The 22,651-nt window shown below is 36.0% G+C and overlaps 3 protein-coding genes and 1 pseudogene across 4 annotated transcripts; 2 read left to right on the forward strand and 2 right to left on the reverse strand.

The window, feature by feature from the left end:
• Window positions 1-28: 28 nt before the first annotated feature.
• On the forward strand, window positions 29-5,480 carry LOC108199399 (tropinone reductase homolog). The gene is made up of 5 exons (XM_017367198.2): window positions 29-4,132; window positions 4,268-4,475; window positions 4,572-4,788; window positions 4,878-4,990; window positions 5,094-5,480. Exons 1-5 carry the CDS (start codon window positions 4,041-4,043, stop codon window positions 5,271-5,273), a joined length of 810 nt encoding a protein of 269 aa, XP_017222687.1. The 5' UTR covers window positions 29-4,040; the 3' UTR covers window positions 5,274-5,480.
• Window positions 5,481-5,597: 117 nt separating this feature from the next.
• On the forward strand, window positions 5,598-10,052 carry LOC108199396 (putative disease resistance protein At1g50180). Of its 2 annotated transcripts, XM_064082478.1 has the most exons (3): window positions 5,598-8,707; window positions 8,983-9,113; window positions 9,257-9,492. In XM_064082478.1, the coding sequence occupies exons 1-3, from the start codon at window positions 7,654-7,656 to the stop codon at window positions 9,344-9,346; spliced, it is 1,275 nt and encodes a 424-aa protein (XP_063938548.1). In that variant the 5' UTR covers window positions 5,598-7,653; the 3' UTR covers window positions 9,347-9,492. The 2 variants fall into 2 exon arrangements, with proteins under 2 accessions (XP_063938548.1, XP_017222686.1); XM_017367197.2 differs by lacking the exon at window positions 8,983-9,113 and having other exon boundaries at window positions 9,257-10,052.
• Window positions 10,053-13,622: 3,570 nt separating this feature from the next.
• On the reverse strand, window positions 13,623-15,805 carry LOC108199397 (tropinone reductase homolog; annotated as a pseudogene).
• A 2,108-nt stretch (window positions 15,806-17,913) lies between these two features.
• LOC108197361 (tropinone reductase homolog) lies at window positions 17,914-19,766 on the reverse strand. Its single transcript, XM_017364953.2, has 5 exons — window positions 19,501-19,766; window positions 18,855-19,062; window positions 18,548-18,764; window positions 18,343-18,455; window positions 17,914-18,232 (listed from the first exon to the last, which is right to left on the reverse strand). Exons 1-5 carry the CDS (start codon window positions 19,590-19,592, stop codon window positions 18,053-18,055), a joined length of 810 nt encoding a protein of 269 aa, XP_017220442.1. The 5' UTR covers window positions 19,593-19,766; the 3' UTR covers window positions 17,914-18,052.
• Between the last annotated feature and the right edge of the window lie 2,885 nt (window positions 19,767-22,651).

A 22,651-nucleotide genomic window follows, 5' to 3' on the forward strand; every position in this document is an offset into this window, starting at 1 on the left:
TTGCAAAACTGATATAGAGGTATCTCATGTTCTTAGAATTTGACATTTTCTGTTTTGTTTCGTGGGTAAACTATATAAAATTTCTTATTGAAATGATGCTTCTATCTGCTTCTTCCGGTTAATTCTGTGATTTTATGTTATTATCTGAATGACAAAAATATATTCAGCTTCACACTTCAGAAGAATAAGCAATAATCTAAAACTTATCCTTGTGACAACAATAGATTACTATGCAGAATAGCGTGAAATTCTGCCGGGGTTAGCCAACCTGTTGACCTTGGTATTTACATTATGGTATTGCTGTTCATGTACTCTTTGTTTCTTACGATCTGGATATTCCTCCGTAATATATTAAACACCCGAGCTTGCCTTTATTTTTGGATAAGCATTGTTGAACTTATTGCGTCATTTGCTGCAGACCAACTCAAGCCATGAGATCCAAAATGCCCATTTCCATAAGATTCGGCCTTAACTCCTGTCTCTCTCTTTGTGTAACTAATAAGCAGGCACTAAGATAGCTAGTACATGCTGTGACTTGAATAGGATGCATTACTTAAAAAATAGTACTAGTTATGTGTTATGGGCCTTAGCGTAAGATCTAGTCACAGGTCTAGATACAAGAGAATCTTTCTGTGTATTAGCTATACTGAAGGGTTCTCAGCAAGACTCGTCCTAGACAGAGCCTTCGTTAGACTTATTTTCAGAGATAAAAATTGTATTCATTCACTCCCCTTCAAGGCCTTTATATAGGCTACATATAAGCTGACTACACCAAAAGACAAGACCCTACATTATAGGCAAATTATTGGAAAACAGAATAAAACAATCAATCTAATGCTGATTTCTTGCTAGCACAACTGTTCTGTATTTCTTGCATTCATTAGAAAGATTTCCTTCCCATTACTATGTTGACTTCTCCTTCCTTTTACAATACTTTCCGGTAAATCAATTTATATCATTATGCAGTATTTTTGTTATTAAGACTAGGAAGAGTATACAACTCATAGTTTTTGAAAGTGCCTTAATCTGCAGAACTCGTAAACAGTTAAAAGCTATGAACTGCTCACATTGATTATGGCATTTTTGCTCGATAAGGTCAAGAAATTCAGACAATTTGCACATAGTTTAGGCATTAGGGGTTCCGGCTTATATGACCAGGGGATGAGGGGAAGTGTGCTTGAACCCGGGGATAATAAGTTTCCCCGGATATGTTCTGTTTATACTCGAAATCAATGATAGTGATATCATATGGACAGGTTAAATGTGATGCGGAGATGACGAGTAAGTCTTTTATCATCTTTTCCCCTGAATATTAAGTTGTTACGTGTTTTTTTATATCTATTATAGAATACATTCAGTTGAGTATTTGGCTGGTCTCTAATCGGTACCTGCCACATTGTAGATTGGTCCATCAAGTATTTGTAGAATCAGAGTCATAGTGATCGAGTTATTACTTATTACTTGATAGTACTCCCCAGAAGTTTAAGCAAACAGAGAAATATTTCACTTTTTACCAAGCTACAATGCAGCCAAGGTACTGGGGACTCTGAATGCTTGCTGAGCTGGGGCTGCTGGACAAGGACCCTCATCGGCCACAATCTCCATTGCACTGCCGCCATTCTGTAGGGCAGGTATGTTATAATCAGAGATGTATTCTATTGAAAGTAACATCTGTCTTTATATGACCGCTTAATGATTTAAATACGGTAAATTTATGATCATTCACAAATAATCTGACTATATATGAAGCTGCCAGTAAGCACATAAATGCTACTAATGCCAAAACTTCATTTTGTTCTCCGGCCCGAGGAAACTGAGTCCGAGAAACCGAGATATTATAGTCTCTCGGAATTCAGGACTCTCATCCCATAGTGATCATAGGAAAAAAATGACCGTAAAGAATGACGTTGCTATTGTTCATATATAGGATAAATTACTGACTAGAGTATGAAGTATAATACGAATCCTATTGTTATGCCGAATTCTTGGTCACTTGGTGGATCGCTCCTGCGCGATAAAATCATAGAAATACTATAAATATTCTGAGTAAACTTATGCTTATGAAGTAGTATACATTCCCAAGTATACTGTCACAAGTCTGTTACACACAGAGGTATCCACACCTTTCGGCGATGAATAGATAGAAACCTCGGGCAAAGCTAGAACTCCGTCAACTGCTGATATAAACACGATGTTTCCAACTCCGCGGGCCTCAAGAAGCGGTTGTGCGAGTTGACACTGCTTCAAAATTAATAAACATTATGTTGGAAATGTTAGGAGTTGTCCACATCGGTACCGTTATAAGAGGGGTATATAGCTAAAATATAATCAGTCAATCAAACTGACCCAATTTACCTGTGATGTATGAAGGGACACTGTTATATCTAGCCACAGATCAAGGAACCCGGCCATTGCTTTGTATGCTTGTTTTGCGCAGCTAGGGCTGGTGTCCCCAATGCTTTGCAGCCATTCACCGGGTAGGCACTAGGCATGCTATATCGTGTTTGGCATTGAGAAGCAGAGCTTCTTTTCCATGAAAAAACAACTTCTACATTTTGATGACTGTTTGGATAAAACAGTAATACCAACTTTTCTTGAGCTTTTGCAGAAGAATTGAGAAGTTAGGAAGTCCAAGAGGCCGTTTGGATAAATTTAAAAAAAGTGTTTATTGCTTAAAGTAAAGAATCAGACCAGAAATAAGAAGTAAATTAAGACTTACGAGTGATTATACTGTTTGGAAAAGAAGTAGAATTCTTGAAACAAAAGTTAACATTCTCGGTTTCTTATAAGTGCTTTTGGTTTATTACACAAACGGGTCAAAGAAAAGTAGATACCGTCTTCTTATCGAAAAAAGTCCGAAGCAGCGTTTCCCAGATAGGCACTAACTTGGCTTTCAACTTCTTTTTTTCAACTTAAATGTAAAACAAAAGCTTACCTACTTTACATCTGTGGCCTCAGCTTTTAACGGAAAGCTTAATAGTTTGGGAACATATAGACATTCTTGAACATTGCCTCAGGTGGATTATTTTAACAAGCTTACATGACAAACTAATTATTTTGCTTAGGTGAATAATGCTGCAATAGCTATAACTCCACAAGGCAACGACAGAATACACTGAAGAAGATACTTTTGACATTTCTGTGCTTACCTGCAGCTTCATATATCACCAGTCAGATTATTTGTGTTAATGGAGGTCATACAATTTCAGGTTATTGATCACTAATTATCATGAACAAATTTTTAAAAGGGCTTCCAAATATGTTGCTTAACTTTGAGCTTGAATTTGAAATAGGCCGAATGCCGAGAAATTTGGTTTTATAACAATCGAAGTCTTCTCTGTACCTTTTTTTTTTCTTTTGTTGTTGTTGTTGTTGTTAAACCGGTGTCCGGGCCAGCTTGCGCGCACCTCGACTAATCCGGTTAGGCTACTAGCACACTCATACCCCCGAGCATGGTATCTCTGTACCTTTTTTTAACTTCCGTTTTCAATTTAATAGCTACAATCCGAGATGGATTTACAATGCAAGAGCATTAATGTAAGCTTGAACACATATTATGTGCGATAAGAAACTGGAGCTCTATCTATTTCGCAACATGAATAATTCAGCCCTCCTGAAAAGCCTGTTCTTGAAACAACAAAGTATACTGGAATGCAATGTTGAGATTAAGGGTCCTTGTTCACCAGCCGCAGCTGTGGAAAACAAGCAGACAGAGGAACTTTCATGTAGGGTGCAAGTGCATTGTGACTTAAATGTAATAAGTGACTTATCAATAATTCATAAATCATTATTGTGGGCAACTTTCTGCAAAGAAATTTGTAGGAAAAAAAAACGTTTAATGAAATAAACTATTGAAAAAAACTTTAAACGAGGGCGCCAATGCCATGTGTCATGAGTCATGACTCGCTTCTTGGCTCTCCATTGGAGTGAGAGGACTCTCAGTGAATTGCCACATTAAAAGATTCTGCTAGCATAAACTAGCTGCAAGTCGAAATATTAAACACATACAAATTGTAATTCTGCTAAGCTCCATAGTATCAATGGCCAAGACAGTCATAGGTAGCGGTGGAGATAAAAGATGGTCTCTCGATGGAGCAACTGCCCTCGTCACTGGTGGAACTCATGGCATCGGGTTCGTTCATCTGCAACTATTTTCGTGCTTCTTCTTTTCCTTGAGTTATGTGTTTTTGGGTGGTACAATGATTTTTGTATATTACTTCATCATTTTTACTGAATATATTTTTCAAATTTTGATTTTACTGAATAGGCATGCAATTGTAGAGGAGCTAGCAGGGTTTGGAGCATCAATTTATATATGTTCTCGGACCCAGAAAGACGTTGAGAAATGTCTAGAAGAATGGAAAATGAAAGGCTTTAAGGTTACAGGATCAGTTTGTGACTTAAAATCTCGGTCTCAACGTGAAGATCTAATGAAATCTGTGGCCTCAGCCTTCAGTGGAAAGCTCAACATTTTGGTAGAATATTTTTCTTTAGACATCTTGGATGCTTGAGGCGGATAATCTTGAGTTCTTGAAACGCTTATATGGCAAATTGTTATTTACTTTGTGTAGGTTAATAATGCTGCAATAGGTATGAGTAAGGAGACTGCAGATGTCACAGCAGAAGATATTTCCAACATAATGAGTATCAATTTTGAAGCGCCTTATCATCTGTCTCAACTCGCCCAACCGCTGCTCAAGGCATCAGAAGGGGGGAACATTGTGTTTATTTCCTCCGTTGGTGGACTTGTAGCTTTCCCTCAGCAATCAATTTATTCATCGTCAAAAGGTGCGCACAGATTAGGTTCACTTCACATATTTTTAACTCCTGTGTGGTTTAATTGTACCTCAAAATTGTAAAAAACTGTAAAAATACAGGAGCAATCAACCAGCTGACCAAAAATTTGGCATGCGAATGGGCAAAGGACAATATTCGCGTTAATTGTGTTGCCCCATGGGTTACCAAAACTCCGATGCTTCAGAAACTCCAAGTAATGATTCCACTTCATACTTTACTGCTATTCTACGTGTTTCTTTGATAAAGAGCAAAACCAGTGGCATACTTCACATGTAATTTTTTGTTCAATCTGGTAGGATGAGACTCCAGGATTGAAAGAAAGTATCAATGCCATGGTTTCTCGGACTCCATTTCCCAGAGCCGCAGAGCAAACTGAAGTTTCACCATTAGTTGTATTTCTCTGCTTACCTGCAGCTTCCTATATCACCGGTCAGATTATTTGTGTCGATGGAGGCCATACAATTTCCGGTTATTGATCTGTTATTATGATAATAAATGGCTACAATTTGTAGACAGAAAATCAGTGATCTCCAATTTTTCGGGGATATCAGTCAGGAAACTCTGTGATGTTACAACATGTAATATTTCAATGTGCTCTAGCCTATTGAATACGTAGAAAGCGATTAGCCTGTTCTTGTGATAACAATGTGTAATACACTCAAAACAGCTCCTTTGTGACGATACTTCTATGTTTCTACCATACCTACCCTGCATAATGGCTGCAATGCAATTTGGAGATTTTTGCCGATTAAAATTGTTTCTATTAGGGAAGATACGGCCTAAACATTTATTTTCAACAGAAGTTCGGTACTTGTTTACAATCAGACGAGCAAGCGGTTGGCTAAAGTTGAAGATAAGATCTAAATGCTCATGATTTAAAGCACGAAAACGTGTTGGAAATATTGACACAAACATCAACATCAACAAACTAACTTGAATGATTTGCCACATTATAATTCTATGCTAAGTGGTTGAAATATTGAACACGTAAAAGCTGTAAACCAGTTCAAGTTTGTTAAGGTTCATACTATCAATGGCCAAGACAATCACAGGCAGCGGTGGAGATAAAAGATGGTCTCTTGATGGAACAACGGCCTAGTCACCGGAGGAACTCGTGGCATAGGGTTTGATCATCTGCAACTACTTTTATTTTCTGTTTTTTTCTGTTCTCGTGATCAGGTTTTCGTTTCTGGTTTTTATATTGCCAAGGAGCTTGTGTTCTTTTCGCATCGTTTTGTCATATTTTTAACGCGGAATATGGATGAAAACCCGAAAAAATATTGGATTTTTTTGGATAAAATTGGTGTTCGTTCTACCGGTTGCAACTGCTAAAACTCCAGCAATTGATGAAATGAACACAATGTTCCCAACTCCAGACGCGTTAAGCAGAGGTTGTGCGAGTTGACACAGATGATAAGGCGCCTCAAAATTGATACTCATTATGTTGGAAATGTCTTCTGCTGTGGAATCTGCAGTCTCCTGGCTTTTAGCTATTGCAGCATTGTTAACTCAGGAACTCAGAAGATGGACTTATGAGTGGTGGCCAAACCCATGTATTATATTCATTACTCATTTGACATTTACAATATCTATATTCTATATATATAAAAACAATAAATCTTTAAAAAAAAAATTCGTTAGGACTTTTGCAACAACAAATCAGAATTTTACCATCGAAGGAGGAAGCTAAGGAAGAATATATGAAATTATCTTGGATACTAATGGTGTGAGCCGGTGAGGTTAAAGATATTAGTTGTGATGGGGAAGAGATGATTAAATATATACTTATCACCATATTCAGGTAAGTACTTGGCCGTTCACACAATTATGATCGATGAACTCTCATGCTTTGGATATTTCTTTTTACTATACACTTTGTAGATAGAAACCTTAATAGTCAAATTAAGCTTTATTTGAAACATTAAGCTTGAACTGTGTAAATCTCAATTTTTCTTGTTCAAACTTCTTGTGCTTCTTGTCTCACTTCCCATCAGATATCATTTTCTAACATCTTAAAGTTCTAAAGTTTTAGATGAAGTATATAATTAGCGTAGTCAAGAAATCTCACGTAAATTATACATATGGTTCGGAAGATGGATTCTGTACATGTTATATGCAATATCGTATAGTTTAAAATTAGGCAAAAAAATAAGATTTTTTTTAGTTAGCAAGAAGTGAGTTAGTTTCAAATTCGAACTAATCTTCAAAAATTTGTAATTGTTTTAATTTCAACTGTTTTAGAATTTTGATTTTGTTATCAATTTTTCGCAGTCAAGACTTTTTTAAGGCTTATAATACAATCAAATTTATTTTGTAGCATCGAGCAGGGGTTTTCCATGGCTTTTCTTAATAATGCTGAAGCTAGTTCCCAATAATAACAAGGGGGTCCTTAGATTGATTGCCACAAATAGTAAAGTGTATTATTCCATACACAAAACAGAAATCTTGATATTCCACAGGAAAATATTCTGATTTCTGGGCAACTTCACAGGAAAAAGGTATAATTATGATTTAATAGGTTGAGCAAATTAGTGTTAAATGACGAGCCTATACTGTGATAGGATGTTAAGTGACTAGTTATCCTAGACCTTGAGATATTAGAGGTGTTGTGGCCCGCTGTATGAAATTTATTATTAGTTTCGCAGTCATGGAGGGGCCTTGGTTACTATTAGTTTGTCCATTCATGATTGCTGCAATTACATAAGATGGTGTTTGAGCCACATATAGTGACTTGATATTATTTACTCTTAACAAACTAAACAGCATAAAAGATTATTTTTCAAGTTTAAGTTAACTACAATAACATATCTACATTTGAGTTATCTGTCAAACAAACAAGAACGGAAAGAACTTTAAATGGCTGAAGCAATTGTGTTGATGGTAGTGGGAAGGCTCACTGATTTATTGACTGAAGAAGCTCAATTTCTTAATGTGGTGAGAGATGAAATTCAACAAGTGGTGACCGAGCTCATGCGCATGAAGGCATTCTTAAGAGATGCTGATTCGAGAATCAGTGAAGAGAGAGTTGGAAATCTGCTTGCACAAGTACGTGATCTTGTGTATGATGCTGAAGATGTTGTTGAAACTTTTCTACTCAGTGCTATGTCAAGTGAAAGGCGCAAAGTTCAAGGAGGATTCAGAAACAAAGTTAAGAGATCTGTTTGTTCTTTTGATGAATATTTCTATCATCACAAGTTCATTAAGGGGATCAAACAGATCCAGGAACGGATACAGAACCTTTTCGGATGCTTTAGTGATTATGATATTAAATCAACACAAAATGAAGGCCACGGGTCATCGTCAAGTGAATCAGAACCGGGGAGGCTAAAGCGATTTCACACCTTTTCTGTTGTGGAGCCAAAACTGTTTGTTGGATTCCAAGAGGATGTTAAAAGCTTGGTGGCGCATCTGGTCAATGAAGGTGATGATTCCTACCCGGTGATCTTCATTGGTGGAATGGGCGGACTGGGAAAGACCACTCTTGCTGAAAAAATATACAATCATAAAACCATCAAGAAACACTTTCCGAGGTTAGCCTGGGTATCTATATCACAGAAGTGGCAAGCGAAACATGTGCTCAAGCGGATTCTTATTAGTCTTGTCCATGAAAAGAAGGAGGAGATCCTTCAGATGGAATATGACAGGCTAGTTGAGAATCTGCTACAAGTTCAGCAAACCAAAAATTGTTTAGTAGTCCTTGATGACATATGGTCAAGTGATGCTTGGGATTTATTAAAAGCGGCCTTTCCAACTGAAACTTCTAGAAGCAAATTAATGCTGACAAGCCGTATTCTAGATCTTGCTGACCATGTGAACCCGAGATGCTTTGTTCACAAACCAAAAGTTCTTGATGCAGAAGAAAGTTGGGCGCTACTCCGGTTGAAAGCATTTCCAAAAGGAGATCATCTAAGTAAGTACCTTAGTTTTGGAACATTTTTATATCATAGACAAACCAGACCATTCACTCCTCGTTATAATGTGAACTTTCTATGATACTCTTAAAAGATACCTATTATGATTTATGCTGATGATGAATTAAATTTTTAAATATATAGTTCGGTTTTCACTACATTTATGAATATATAATTAATATATGCAATTTGTATCTTTTACTGATCACAAGTGTGTAACTGAGTTATCTTATTGGATTTTCCCTTTATCTTTTCTGTGTGTTAATCATGATAGATAGCAGAGACATAAAAAAAATGGAGGAATTCGGAAGAGCAATGCTCAAACATTGTGCAGGTCTTCCATTAGCTATAGTTGTTCTGGGCGGAATACTTGTAACAAAACCGACTTTTATAGAGTGGGAGAAGGTATACAATGATAGTCTATATTGCAAAAGTCTTGGAGAAGCTCATATATAGACATGAAGTCTTTGGAATTTTAGTTTTGAGTTACAAAGCTTTGCCCACTCAACTGAAATTGTGCTTTCTATATATGGGTAAATTTGCTGAAGATGAAGAAGTTGAAGCAGAGACACTTTGTCAGTTGTGGATCGCGGAAGGGATGGTACTATCCAGTGACAGAAGAGGAGGAGAAACGCTGATGCAAGTCGCTGAATCCTATATGGGGGAATTGGTCCATAAAAGTATGGTTCAAGCAAAATATGAAGACGAAGACAACATACACTCGCAGAGGAAAATCAAAACTTGTCAGCTTCATGACCTAATGAGAGAGCTATCTATGTCCTTAGCTGAAGGGGAAGATTTCTTTAAAGTGGTTGATCTAGGAAAAGTAGAAGATACAGCATCTTTTAAACAGACTTCCTCTTCCACGCGACAAATAACAGTCTTTTCTGATGCAAAAGAACATAGAAGTGTCAAAGATCATCCCTTTCTTGTCAACAAATACAATCAAGGACGTGCCAGATCAGTCTTAGTGTTTGCAAGTTTTAATTTTCCGCCAATACTAGGATCACATTTTACAAACTTCAGGTTACTAAGAGTTTTTGCTGTGGAAAGATTTAATCGTGAGATAGAAAGTGTCTCTGGTTAGGGCTGTAAATGAGCTGATACGCTCGATAACCGCTCGGTGTTCGGTTCGAAAAAAGCTCGGTTCGACCTCGGTTCGATCCATAAACGAGTCGATCTTGAGCACAATTTTAAGGTTCGTTTTATAAACGAGCTGAACTTGAGCACAGTAGAGTTCGACTCGAGTTCGCGAACAAGTTCGAATTATGAGTTCGTGAACTTGGCTCGTGGATGTGGGAGTTTTATTAGTGGGAGTTTTATTAATGGATGATTTATCATGAATTTATGATTCCTAAGAGTATAAATTAAAATATTGTTAGAATTTTAATTTTTTAAATTAAATTAAATAACAAACAAGCTCGTAAATAAATTTATGAGCATAAGCTAGCTCGTTAGCAAAGTTTATTAAACAAGCTCGTGAACAAAATTAATGAGCGGTTGGTGAGCAAAAATTTGTGAGACACATTCGTGAGCGTAACTTAATGAGCGGTTTGTGAGCAAAAGCTCGTGAGACAGCTCGTGAGACATGTTCGTGAGCGGTTCGCGAGCCGTTCATGAATAGAGTTATTCCTTAATGAGTCGATACTCAAACAGTATTTTTGGCTTGATCCAAGCTCGAGTTCGAGTTCGAGTTCGAGTTCGCTAATTTTTTAACAGACGATACACGAGCACTCTAGAGTTCGGCTCGGCTCGGCTTATTTACACCCCTATCTCTGGTCGTCGTTTCTATATTAATTTTGGAAAAGTATTAGGCAGGCTAACTCACTTGCGGTATCTGAGTCTAAATGGAAGTAATTTACTGATGTTTCCTGGCATGCAAAAGTTGGAACTACTACAAACTCTCAAATTACAAGCATTCTATGTGTATTGTCCACCACGTCTGTCGAAGAATGTTTTCAACAAGTTAGGACGGCTGCGACATCTGTATTTACCAGCATGCGATGAACTTCGCAGCTTAGGGAAGAATTTGAAACTACGGTTTGATGGGTTGAGTAAGTTAGAGACGCTGGAGCGTTTTGATACTAGTTGGTGTGAGGTCAAGGATCTACCGAAATTAATCAGTCTTCAGAAACTAAGCCTGCATGTGGATGGTAGTTACAATGATATGGAAGAGATGATTAAATACTTGTCATCATATACAGGCAAGTACTTGGACATTAGTATAAGTACAGATGATCTAGTGTCGGAAAATGGTGCTGATATGTGGAGACAGTTGTTCTGGAATCATAAATATAACCTTTAGGAACTAAGTACAAGGGGCAAGATACCAGAGTTAGTTCAAATATTTGGCCAGCAACAACTTGATAATACTCCTGTTTTTTATGCATCTTTAATTCATATCACGACCTTAGACCTACGGCGTTCATTTCTACTGGAAGACCCAATGCCAGTATTGGAGAAGTTCCCAATGTTGAGGGATCTATGTTTAATTTTTGCATTTGATGGGGAGGAAATGGTTTGCTCAGCCAAGGGTTTCCCTAAGCTCTCCTGCCTTGTACTGCAGTGTCTTCCCAATATGGTACAATGGAGGCTTTACGAAGGAAGCATGTCCAATCTTCAAGCCTTGTATATTTTTAAATGTACGAAGTTGGAGGAGCTTCCAGAAGGACTTAGATTCCTCAATTCCCTTCAAACATTATCATTAGGCTGCATGCCTTCAGATTTTTGTGATAGGGTGCGTGTGGTGAATGGTGAACAAGGACCCGACTTTTATAAAGCGGCTCAAGTCCCTGAACTCGAGATAAGGGACTGATGAATTCTCATGCTTCATCAATCAATTTTCATTTTCTGACTTCACGCAGTAAAAGCATACATTTTAGTATTAAGTTTATGTTTTGCGAAATTTCTTCTATTGTGATTTTGGCTGACTTACACTATGTTTGTTCAGAGGACTTGTATTCATAATCAACAGGTTACAGTTAGTCAATGATCAAGCTATATTTCTCCTGACTCCTCAGCACCAATTGACCGTCTTTCCCATGCACCGGCTTAAGGGCACAGTTCACCTTTATTACAGTATGGACAAGCATGTGTTTATTAAGCAGCAATAAATAGGGATGCATTCTGCAATCATCTAAAGTGCAGGTAATAAAGTGCAATTGGTTCGAACTGAAAGAATGTGTCTTGCAATTAACTCTATAGCTTTCCAACCATTCCTTGTTTGGTGATAAATCAAAAGTTTGACTGGACACCTGTCAGTTTAACAGTGTCATGGTCGACACCCAACCTTGCTGACGGGACATCACCAAAACTTGGTTCAAATGAGCCAACTAAATCATGATGACCAAATTACTTAGGGATAATCCCCAGCATATTCCTATGATATGGAAACAGTGAAACTTATTACACGATTCTGCCACCACAAGCTACAAACTTCAACACAAACAAGGATCGAGAATAGGAGTAATAAGGAATGTTAAAATATAAGTTCCTAGAAAGGGACATTCTCTAACACCTTGAGGTGAGTAACTGGTTCCTTGACATAGTATCAGAGCGAGGTTGGCAGAGGACTCGGGTTCGATCCCTGCCACCCCCAATATTCTCACAATTTATAGTGGCACGAATGGCAAATTAATGCTCCTACATTGATAATAACATAAAAGATTGCTGATCAATAACCGGAAACTGTATGGCCTCCATCAACACAAATAATCTGACCAGTGATATACGAAGCTGCAGGCAAGCACAGAAACCCTAGTGATGCTGAAACTTCATTTTGTTCTCCGGCCCTAGGAAACGGAGTCCGGGAAACCATGACATTAACATTCTCCCGGAATTCTGAACTCTCATCCTACAAAATTCATAGACAAAAGAACCCAAACAATGACATTGCTATTGTCTATAATTAAAAAAAAACAATGACCTCCTGGTACAGAGGTCGAGTATTCAAAACATGTCAAAAACAAGACGGGTACGTGAGTATATGATAAACAAAGAGCAAACACCTTACTTGGAGTTTTTCAAGCATCGGAGTTTTGGTAACCCATGGTGCAACACAATTAACACGAATATATATAATATTAAAAAAATTATTTAGGGAGTCCTCTCTCCTTTTAGGATCCGTCATTAATTTCATCATCGTATCAGCTTATGAGACATAATATCAGAACATGGTAGGACAATAAGTTACAGAAATGAATCTTTCGTGTTAAAAAAATGACAAAACGACGCGAAAAGAACACAAACTCCTTGGCGATTCAAAAACCAGAAATGAAAACCTGATCACGAGAACAGAACAAAACAGAAAATGATAGTAGTTGTAGATGATCAAACCCTATGCCACGAGTTCCTCCGGTGACCAGGGCCGTTGTTCCATCAAGAGACCATCTTTTATCTCCACCGCTGCCTGTGATTGTCTTGGCCATTGATAGTATGAACCTTAACAAACTTGAACTGGTTTACAGCTTTTACGTGTTCAATACTTTAACCACTTAGCACAGATTTATAATGTGGCACTGGCAAATCATTGATGTTAGTTTGTTGATGTTGATGTATGTGTCAAGATTTCCAACACGTTTTCGTGCTTTAAATCATGAGCATTGAGATCTTATCTTCAACCTTATAGCCAACCGCATGCTCGTCTGATTATAAACAAGTACCGAACTTCTGTTGAAAATAAATGTTTTGGCCTAATAGAAACAATTTTAATTGGCAGAAATCTCCAAATTGCATTGCAGCCATTATGCAGGGTAGTTATGGTAGAAACATAGAAGTATCGTCACAAAGGAGCCGTTTTGAGTGTATTACACATTGTTATCACAAGAACAGGCTTATCGCGAGGGCTAAATTGGATGTTGCAGAATGAAGAGAGATCGATTATCTGATAACAAAATATATTCTACGTATTTGATAGGCTAGGAAGAAGCATTGAGATATTGAATGTTGTAACATCAGAGAGTTTCCTGAATGATATCCCCGAAAAATTGGACAGTACTGATTTTCTGTCAATTTATTATCATAATAGCAGATTAATAACCGGAAACTGTATGGCCTCCATCGACACAAATAATCTGACCGGTGATATAGGAAGCTGCAGGTAGGCAGAGAAATACAACTAATGGCGAAACTTCAGTTGGCTCTGCGGCTCTGGGAAATGGAGTCCGAGAAACCATGGCATTGATACTTTCTTCCAATCCTGGAGTCTCATCCTACCATAATGAACAAAAAAATTACATGTGAATTATGCCACTGGTTTTGCTCTTTATCAAAGAAACACGTAGAATAGCGAGCAAAGTTTGAAGTGGAATCATTACTTGGAGTTTCTCAAGCATCGGAGTTAAGGTAACCCATGGTGCAACACAATTAACGCGAATATTGTCCTTTGCCCATTCACATGCCAAATTTTTGGTCAGCTGGTTGATTGCTCCTGTATTTTTACAGTTTTCGACAATATTGAAGTACTGAACAATTATTAAACCACACAGGAGTTACAAATATGTGAAGTGAACCTAATCTGCACTCACCTTTTGACGATGAATAAATTGATTTTCCAGGGAAAGCTACAAGTCCAGCAACTGAGGAAATAAACACAATGTTCCCCCCTTCTGATGCCTTGAGCAGCGGTTGGGCGAGTTGAGACAGATGATAAGGCGCTTCAAAATTGATACTCATTATGTTGGAAATATCTTCTGCTGTGACATCTACATTCTCCTTACTCAAAACTATTGCAGCATTGTTAACCTACACAAAGTAACCATTTGCCATATAAGCGTTTCAAGAATTCAAGAATGTCTAAAGAAAAATATTCTACCAAAATGTCGAGCTTTCCACTGAAGGCTGAGGCCACAGATTTCATTAGATCTTCACGTTGAGACCGAGATTTTAAGTCACAAACTGATCCTGTAACCTTAAAGCCTTTCATTTTCCATTCTTCTAGACATTTCTCAACGTCTTTCTGGGTCCGAGAAGGCGAGAACATATATAAATTGAAGCTCCAAACCCTGCTAGCTCCTCTACAATTGCATGCCTATTCAATAAAAACAAAATTTTAAATATAAATTCAGTGAAAATGATGCAGTAATATCAAGGTTGTAAAAATCGGAAATCGGGTCGACTCGGTTTTGGTTTGGGAAAAAAGAGTACTCGGAACTCGGAGAGTACTCGGAATGAGTAATCGGATAACTAATCGGATATCAATTTTTATATATTTTTCTTGTACTTTAAATTTATATTACTATATTAGTAATAACCTAATAATAATATAATTTAATAATTTGAATCAAAACTCCAAAAATTCAAAACAAATAATAATTGGCCAAAATTAATTTACCGGTCATTGACTCATTGAGTCATTGTACATACTTTAATAAACTCCATTGAGAACCCTAGATGAAATTATAATCAATGTTGTACTATGATCAAAGTTCTCTATGTCCAAAATTCAAATCATTTGAGGCTCTGTGCAAAGTGCTTACTAACATGTTAAGATATGTCTACATTGCAGATTAAGCAGTATAATGAGCTTACTGAGGTTAGAATTACCGGTCAAACTTTGAGTCTGACCGAGTACTCGGAGTCAACCCGAGTTTTGACTGATTTTTCAAAAAATCGGTTTTGCCTCCGATTACTCGGAACTCGGATCGGTCAGGAGGGTCAAAACGAGTACTCGGCCGAGTCAACCGATTTTTAGAACACTGAGTAATATACAAAAATCATTGTACCACCTAAAAAAAACATAAGTCAAGGAAAAGAAGAAGCACGAAAGTAGTTGCAGATGAACGAACCCGATGCCATGAGTTCCACCAGTGACGAGGGCAGTTGCTCCATCAAGAGACCATCTCTTATCTCCACCGCTACCTATGACTGTCTTGGCCATTGATACTATGGAACTTAGCAGAATTACAATTTGTGTGTGTTCAAAATTTCGGCTTGCAGCTCGTTTTTGCTAGCAGAATCTTATAATGTGGCAAGTCATTGAGAGTCATGACTCATGACACATGGCATTGGCACTCTCGTTTAAAGTTGTTTTCAATAGTTTATTTCATTAAACGTCTTAATTTTTTTTCTACATATTTCTTTGCAGAAAGAACCCCACAATAATGATGTATGAATTATTGATAAGTCACTTGTTACATTTAAGTCACAATGCACTTGCACCCAAGTTGAAAGGGACTCTGTCTGCTTGTTTTCCACAGCTGCGGCTGGTGAATAAGGACCCTTAATCTCAAAATTGCATTCCATTCGAGTATACATTGTTGTTTCAAGAAATGCTTTTCGGGAGGGCTGAATTATTCATGTTGCGGAATAGATAGAGCTCCAATTTCTTATATCACATAATATGTGTTCGAGCTCGAGCTTACATTAATGCTCTTGCATTGTAAATCCATCTCAGATTGTAGCTATGAAATTGAAAAGAAAAGTTAAAAAGCAGAGAAGACTTCGATTGTAATAAAACCAGATTTCTCGGCATTGGGCCTACTAAGTTTCAAAGTTGAGCAACATATTTGGAAGTCCTTTTAAAAATTTGTTCATGATCAATAACCTGAAATTGTATGACCTCCATCAGCACAAATAATCTGACCGAAGATATATGAAGCTGCAGGTAAGCACAGAAATGTCGAAAGTATCTTCTGCTTTCAAGAATGTCTAAAGATAGTATGTCCCCAAAATATTAAGCTTTCCGTTAAAAGCAGAGGCCACAGCCACAGATGTCATTTGGCCTGTTGGCTTCTTTTGACAATTTAAGTTGCTTCTTTTGACAAAAAAAGTAAGAGTGTTTTTTTGGATTTTTAAAACCAGGAGCTAAGTAGAATACTAGTTTTTGTTTGGATTTTTTTAAATGATTTACATTTTTTTATGAAGTTGTTAGATTTTTAGTGTTTAATTAATTTTATTTATTAAGAAGCTTCATATATTTAAATAATTTGAATTTTTATTTCATTTATAAGTTTAAATTACCAAATATTAATTGACCTATAAGTAAAATTATCCAAATACTTTCATCTCAATCGACATCAACTTTATTAACACAAAGCTTCTGACATCTACTATCTTTTATCTCCTAAATTTCGTTTTTTCTTTTATAATTTAATCACTCGGAAAATATTTTTGAATTTGAAGATGAAGGCTGCAGCTTGCAAACACACAGGAGTGGAACTGTGGAAGGTAGTACAGCAATATCCAAATGGATGATAAACAAGGGAATTTCATTAGTTCCTCGCGTTCAGATGACAATTTCAAGTCACATACAGATCCTGCAACTGTAAAACCTCTGATTTTCCATTCCTACGTCTTGCTGGCGAATTGCGAAAACATATTAATATAAATTGAAGCTCCAAACTCTGCTAGCGCATCTACAATTGCATGCCTATTCAGCAAAATCAATATTTCCTTGTCAATTCCAGAAAAAAAAAAAAAAAAATCATAAGAACATAATAATAATAGTCATGCATGAACAAGTGCGGCTAGTAAGGGCGATGGAGGCACGTCTCCTCCTAAAACAATTTGACAATTTTTCGTCATTATAAATTTTATAAAATTATAAAAATGGCTCCATAAAATTTAAATTATAAAGCTTTTTTCTGAAAATTTGTTTTGTACCTTTTAGGAATAAAAACTAAAAATCCTACATCTGGCCCGAGTTCCACCATCTAGACACCATCTCTTATTTCTGCTCCTCCCAGTAACTGTCTCGGCCATTGATATATGATGTGACCTTGTTGATTTTATGTGCAAATATGCAATGATATACTGGGGGCAATATTTCTAACACGCTTCTTAGTTTGAATCATAAGCATTCAACTCTTAGTTACGTTCAACTTTAGCCTACTGGTCTGCTCGACTGGTTGTAACTTGTAAACAGTATGACAGTCTACAGCATCTACGATCTTTTGTTTACTAACATCATTAGTGTTTCTTTTATGATTTTAGACACAATTATGTACTTGATCGATCTATGAATTAATTGAGTCCGGTGCTTTTACTTCCAGGTTCGTTATTAGAGCTGGAATATCAGGGCGGTCCTGAAGTTCACGGGTCCTAGTCAAAATCAGTATGTGGTCCTTATTTGTTTATAATCCACATATTTTTTCAATTTATATAAAGATGATTCTTAATTTTCGGGACTCTAGGGCCACTATTAGAAATTAACAGGCACTTCCAGTTCCAGCCTCTAAGTGTGTAGTTCAAAACTGAGAAATCCTGGTTTAAATAACATCCAAAACCTTCAAATTGATGCACTTAAACAATATCCAAATGGACGTTAAACAAAGGAATGCAGAGTACAATATGCATGCTCTGATAATTACAAAGAAAGCTCTTGAATGAGTATATTTAATTTCTGGTCAATAACCGCAAACAGAATGGCCTCCATCAACGCAGATTATCTGGCCAGTAATGTACGAAGCTGCTGGTAGGCAAAGAAATATGACTAATGCCGAAACTTCAGTTTGTTCTCCAGGGCGGCGAATTGGAGTCCGGGAGACCATGCCATCAAGCTTCTCCATGTATCCTGGAGACTGCCTCTGCAAAATCAAACATGTTGAGGCATTCCTACTTGCTAAAATTGCAACATTTTTTTTAATTAAACTAAAACACCAAGAACTATTAGCGAGTTAAGAATTGTATTCCTTACTTCAATATCTGCAAGAATCGAAGTTTTGATCACCCATGGCGCCACACAATTAACACGAATATTGTCCTTGGCCCATTCGCACGCCAAACTTTTGGTCAGTTGGTTGATTGCTCCTGCAATTTTCATGTTCATCATGACAAATATCCGTCTTAAGTACTCATTCTCTAATCTTATCTATGTAAGTTACAATTAAATATTAACGCACCTTTTGACGACGAATAAATAGAAAGCATAGGCAAAGCTACAACTCCAGCAACTGAGGAAATGAACACAATGTTCCCGGTTCCTGATGCCTTTAGTAACGGTTGTGCAATCTGACACAGATGATAAGACGCCTCGAAATTAATACTCATCATGTTAGACATATCTTCGGCTGTGAACTCTGTCGTCTCCTTGACCACAACTATTGCAGCATTATTAACCTAAACATGATAATAATTTGTCAGATAACCATATAAAAGTACTTCAGAAATATTCAAGAAAGGTCAATGAAACATTTATCGCGATTTCACCAAAATATTGAGCTTTCCATCGAAAGCAGAGGCCACAGAATTCATTAATTCCTCCCGTTGAGATCGCGATTTTAAGTCACATACTGATCCTGTAACTGTAAAACCTTTGATTCTCCATTCCTCTATACACTTATCAATGTCTTGCTGGTTGCGAGAACATGTATAAATCGATGCTCCAAACCCTGCTAGCTCCTCTACAATTGCATGCCTATTAAGCCAAATTATTCACTTCAGGTTAATCCTACTTCCTGAAGTTCATCATCAGAAGCCGAAATTAAAATTAAAAAAAAATGTTCACTAATATTAAATTACCAATTCTCGTAAAATCTTATAATTTGAGCTAATATTACAATATCATGTTAAGCTACTAGTTCTCTTAAACCTTCTGACAACTAAAAACGGAAAGTAAAATTATTCGCTTCATGTTAATCCTGCTTCTTGTAGTTCACGATCAGAAGCCAAAATTAAAATTAGAAAAATATGTTCGCTAATGTTAAATTACCAATTCTCATAAAATCTTATTTGAGCTGATATCATAATATGTTGTTAAGCTACCGGTTCTCTTAAAACTTCTAACACCTAAAAACGGGAAGTAAAGTAAAGAAAACAATAACAATTGTTAATAAGTTAATAACTGTCAACTGACCCTATGCCACGAGTTCCACCAGTGACGAGGGCGGTTGCTCCGTCGAGAGACCATCGTTTATCTCCACCGCTACCTGTAATTGTCTTGGCCATTGATATTCTGAACCAGCTTGAAGTCTTGAACAGAAATGAACTGGTATGCAGCTAGCTTATTGCCTTATGTAGCAGAGTAATAGTAATAATTCCATGTTTGTGACACTGAGTGAAAATGATGTTGAGAATTTGTTAAGGGTCAGTGGATTGTACGTAAAATCCAAAATCCTTGAAGAGTCCGATCTTAAAACGGAATAGAACATATATATTCAAATATAACACGCAAGGTTCGAATAACTTGAATATTTTTTTTTTCAGAAATCTATTTATTTGTCTGATGCACAAATCAGTAGGTACTGCAAACAGGGTCGCGCTCAAGGGATAACCACTTCTTAAAATACATATCATTAAAATTGTGGTGCAAAACCCTAAATTCTAAATAGATATTTACGATCTAAATTTAAATGCATGTATTTTTTATATTTTTTCATCGTAGATATTAACATTTTTTGTATGTGAAATTCTACTGCAGAACCCTGCCTAATACTAAGAGTTTTATGGGTTTCTCAATATTTCTCTGTTGAACATGACCCAACGCAAACAATTCGGTGCTTAAACATGTAACATACGAACATGACATAAATCGTGCATCTTGCGATGGATTCCACAAACTTTTACCGGTGAGGGCCTGTGTAGCACCAAAAATAAGAAAATATAATATTATTATAAAATATATGAAATGGATGGTATGGTGGAGTATTTTCGACAATATTAGTTAAAAATAATATAAAATACTGAATAAGTAATGTTTGCTAAAAAATTTATACTTCGATGTTATTGGCTATAATGATTGGTAATATTTAAAAAATTATATATATATATATATATATATATATTATTTTTATTTTATTATGTGAAAATAAATAAGCATAAAAAATGCGTTTAAATTTTGGGTATTTTCATAAATATGTGAAGCTAGCAAGTGTTTTTGCAAAACCACTATAATTTTTTAAAAAGTTTTTGGAAAAAAAACGATCTTGCATATAAAATTACAAATGTAGCATTTTATGAAATAAATTACAAAAATACTCATGCAACTTTAATCATATTGAAAATTACATTTAACTGCATAATGATTTTTTTTTATCGAATTGCATAATAAGTTGTAAATAGTTGCAAAGGTTGAAAAAATTAGTTTTCTCTACGAGGCCAATACTAATATAACAAAAACAACCAACAAACCAATTAAAAGCAAATCACAAAATCAACTAAAAGCAAACACACTTATTTCTCTATCTTTTTCTCTTTATCGCTCTCCATCAAACTTTTTATCCTCTCATTCCTGCATCAACAGCCGCCGCCGTGGCTCCTCTACCATGACAATGATTGTGTTTCGATTAAGGGAGTACGAATTAAGAAAATACAACGAATTTCCTATGGTGTGCCCAAGGGCACACAATAGTCACTAACTCCCATAAGAATTCTAGTCTTTGATTGGTGGATGGATAATAAATGTAAATGCCCCCCCGCATTCACATAAATTCCAACAATCAAAACAAGCTATTTTCATGAAAGTTGGTACTTATTGTGTGCCCTTGGGCACACATTAGAAAGACCGAAAATACAAATCCAAGTTCCAGATCTACTAAGGCATTAACTCACGCCTCAAAACTACTCCTAAGAGCATCTCCAATGGTGCTCTTAACTTCTTCTCTAAAAAATAATATAATATATGGCTCCTAGTAAGTTAATACATTTAATATCGTGACGACTCCAACCATGCTCTTTATACTTGCTCTTAACTCATATTTTATTATTATTTGAGAGAAAAGTTGGAGAGAGAATAAGAGAAAAGTGGATAGAAAGAAAAGTATGTGATTATTTTATTCAATAAAAATTAGTTAGGAGTACCTAGATGCTCTTTAAAAGAAAGGAGAGAGAGCAAGCTCTTAAATTTTTAAAGAGCTACTAGGAGCCCATTGGAGCTCTAATTTTTCATATCCTCTTAAATTTTGGAGTTAGGAGCTTGTTTGAAAAACCCATTGGAGATGCTCTAAGCAATTAGCACAGACCATTGACCACTCAATCACCAAAACAATCATCATGAACATGGTTTTCGGAGCCATTGTTACCTCCCAAACTGTTATTGAATGGATCATGTCAAAACTCATGCGACATTCAAGAATGAAGAAAGTACTTTAAGAAGAAATTAGCATTATAATATCGGTTGTGTGCCAAGAGCACACAATAATCACTAAATTCTATAAAAATGGTCTATTCTAATTGGTGGAGTTGATGTGAATGCAGGGAGGCCATTATCATTTATTATTCATCCACCAATCAAAAAGAGCTATTGTTATTAGAGTTAGGGACTATTGTGTGCCCTTGGGCACACCATAGAAAATCCCTTATAATATATTACTCCCTCCGTTTTCAAATACTTGACGTTTGACTTTTTGACACACAGTTTTAAGAGCTTTGATTGCATACTTAAAATTATTATTTTTTAAATTTTCTTTTTCTGAATAAAAATATTAATCTTATACTTTAATTCACAAAAAGAAAATTTTAAAAATATTAATTTTAGTTATGTGGTCAATACACCTAAAGATGTGTGCACAAAAGTCAAACGTCAAATATTTGAAAATAGAGGGAGTACGAAAAAGATCGGTGATGTATACTCAGATAAAAAAAAGATATCAGTAAAGTAGACAACAATTCGGCAATATGAAATAACATAACCCCGAAACAGTAAAAATATATTTAAACTTCAAAACTGTAAATTTGCAAATTGTTTATTTAAAAACGTACTTCCAGTAAATTCACTTTAATTTTTATATTCAAAGAGGTTATAATTAACATATAGTTCGCTCTTTTAAATACGTGTTAATATAAATTCACATGTAAATCGGTTGTGATAATGATCAATCAAAATTTTTAATATTTCCACTTTAATGATATACAGTAGTTATGTTTAAACAATGAAATTTGAAAAACTATAATTAAAATAGAGTTAGTTTATTAAAATAAGATTAAAATATTTATGAATATTGATCGATCAAACTGATCAAAATTTTAAAATTTTAATTTTAAAAATATAAAAAGACAGAGTAAATATA

Source organism: Daucus carota, chromosome 8, assembly GCF_001625215.2.
Source record: "Daucus carota subsp. sativus chromosome 8, DH1 v3.0, whole genome shotgun sequence".
In the NCBI taxonomy this organism is placed as follows: Eukaryota; Viridiplantae; Streptophyta; class Magnoliopsida; order Apiales; family Apiaceae; genus Daucus; species Daucus carota.

What these genes read in the sequence shown, in the direction of transcription:
- LOC108197361 (XM_017364953.2), bottom strand. Translation starts at nt 19,592, where the DNA reads ATGGCCAAGACAATTACAGGTAGCGGTGGAGATAAACGATGGTCTCTC. An exon ending in GGTGGAACTCGTGGCATAGG is followed by an intron (nt 19,063 to 19,500) that starts GTCAGTTGACAG and finishes TTGGCTTAATAG; the next exon opens with GCATGCAATTGTAGAGGAGC. An exon ending in ATGGAAAGCTCAATATTTTG is followed by an intron (nt 18,765 to 18,854) that starts GTGAAATCGCGA and finishes TATCATGTTTAG; the next exon opens with GTTAATAATGCTGCAATAGT.
- LOC108199396 (XM_017367197.2), top strand. Translation starts at nt 7,654, where the DNA reads ATGGCTGAAGCAATTGTGTTGATGGTAGTGGGAAGGCTCACTGATTTA. An exon ending in TCCAAAAGGAGATCATCTAA is followed by an intron (nt 8,708 to 9,256) that starts GTAAGTACCTTA and finishes AATTTGCTGAAG; the next exon opens with ATGAAGAAGTTGAAGCAGAG.
- LOC108199399 (XM_017367198.2), top strand. Translation starts at nt 4,041, where the DNA reads ATGGCCAAGACAGTCATAGGTAGCGGTGGAGATAAAAGATGGTCTCTC. An exon ending in AATTTATTCATCGTCAAAAG is followed by an intron (nt 4,789 to 4,877) that starts GTGCGCACAGAT and finishes GTAAAAATACAG; the next exon opens with GAGCAATCAACCAGCTGACC. An exon ending in CGATGCTTCAGAAACTCCAA is followed by an intron (nt 4,991 to 5,093) that starts GTAATGATTCCA and finishes TCAATCTGGTAG; the next exon opens with GATGAGACTCCAGGATTGAA.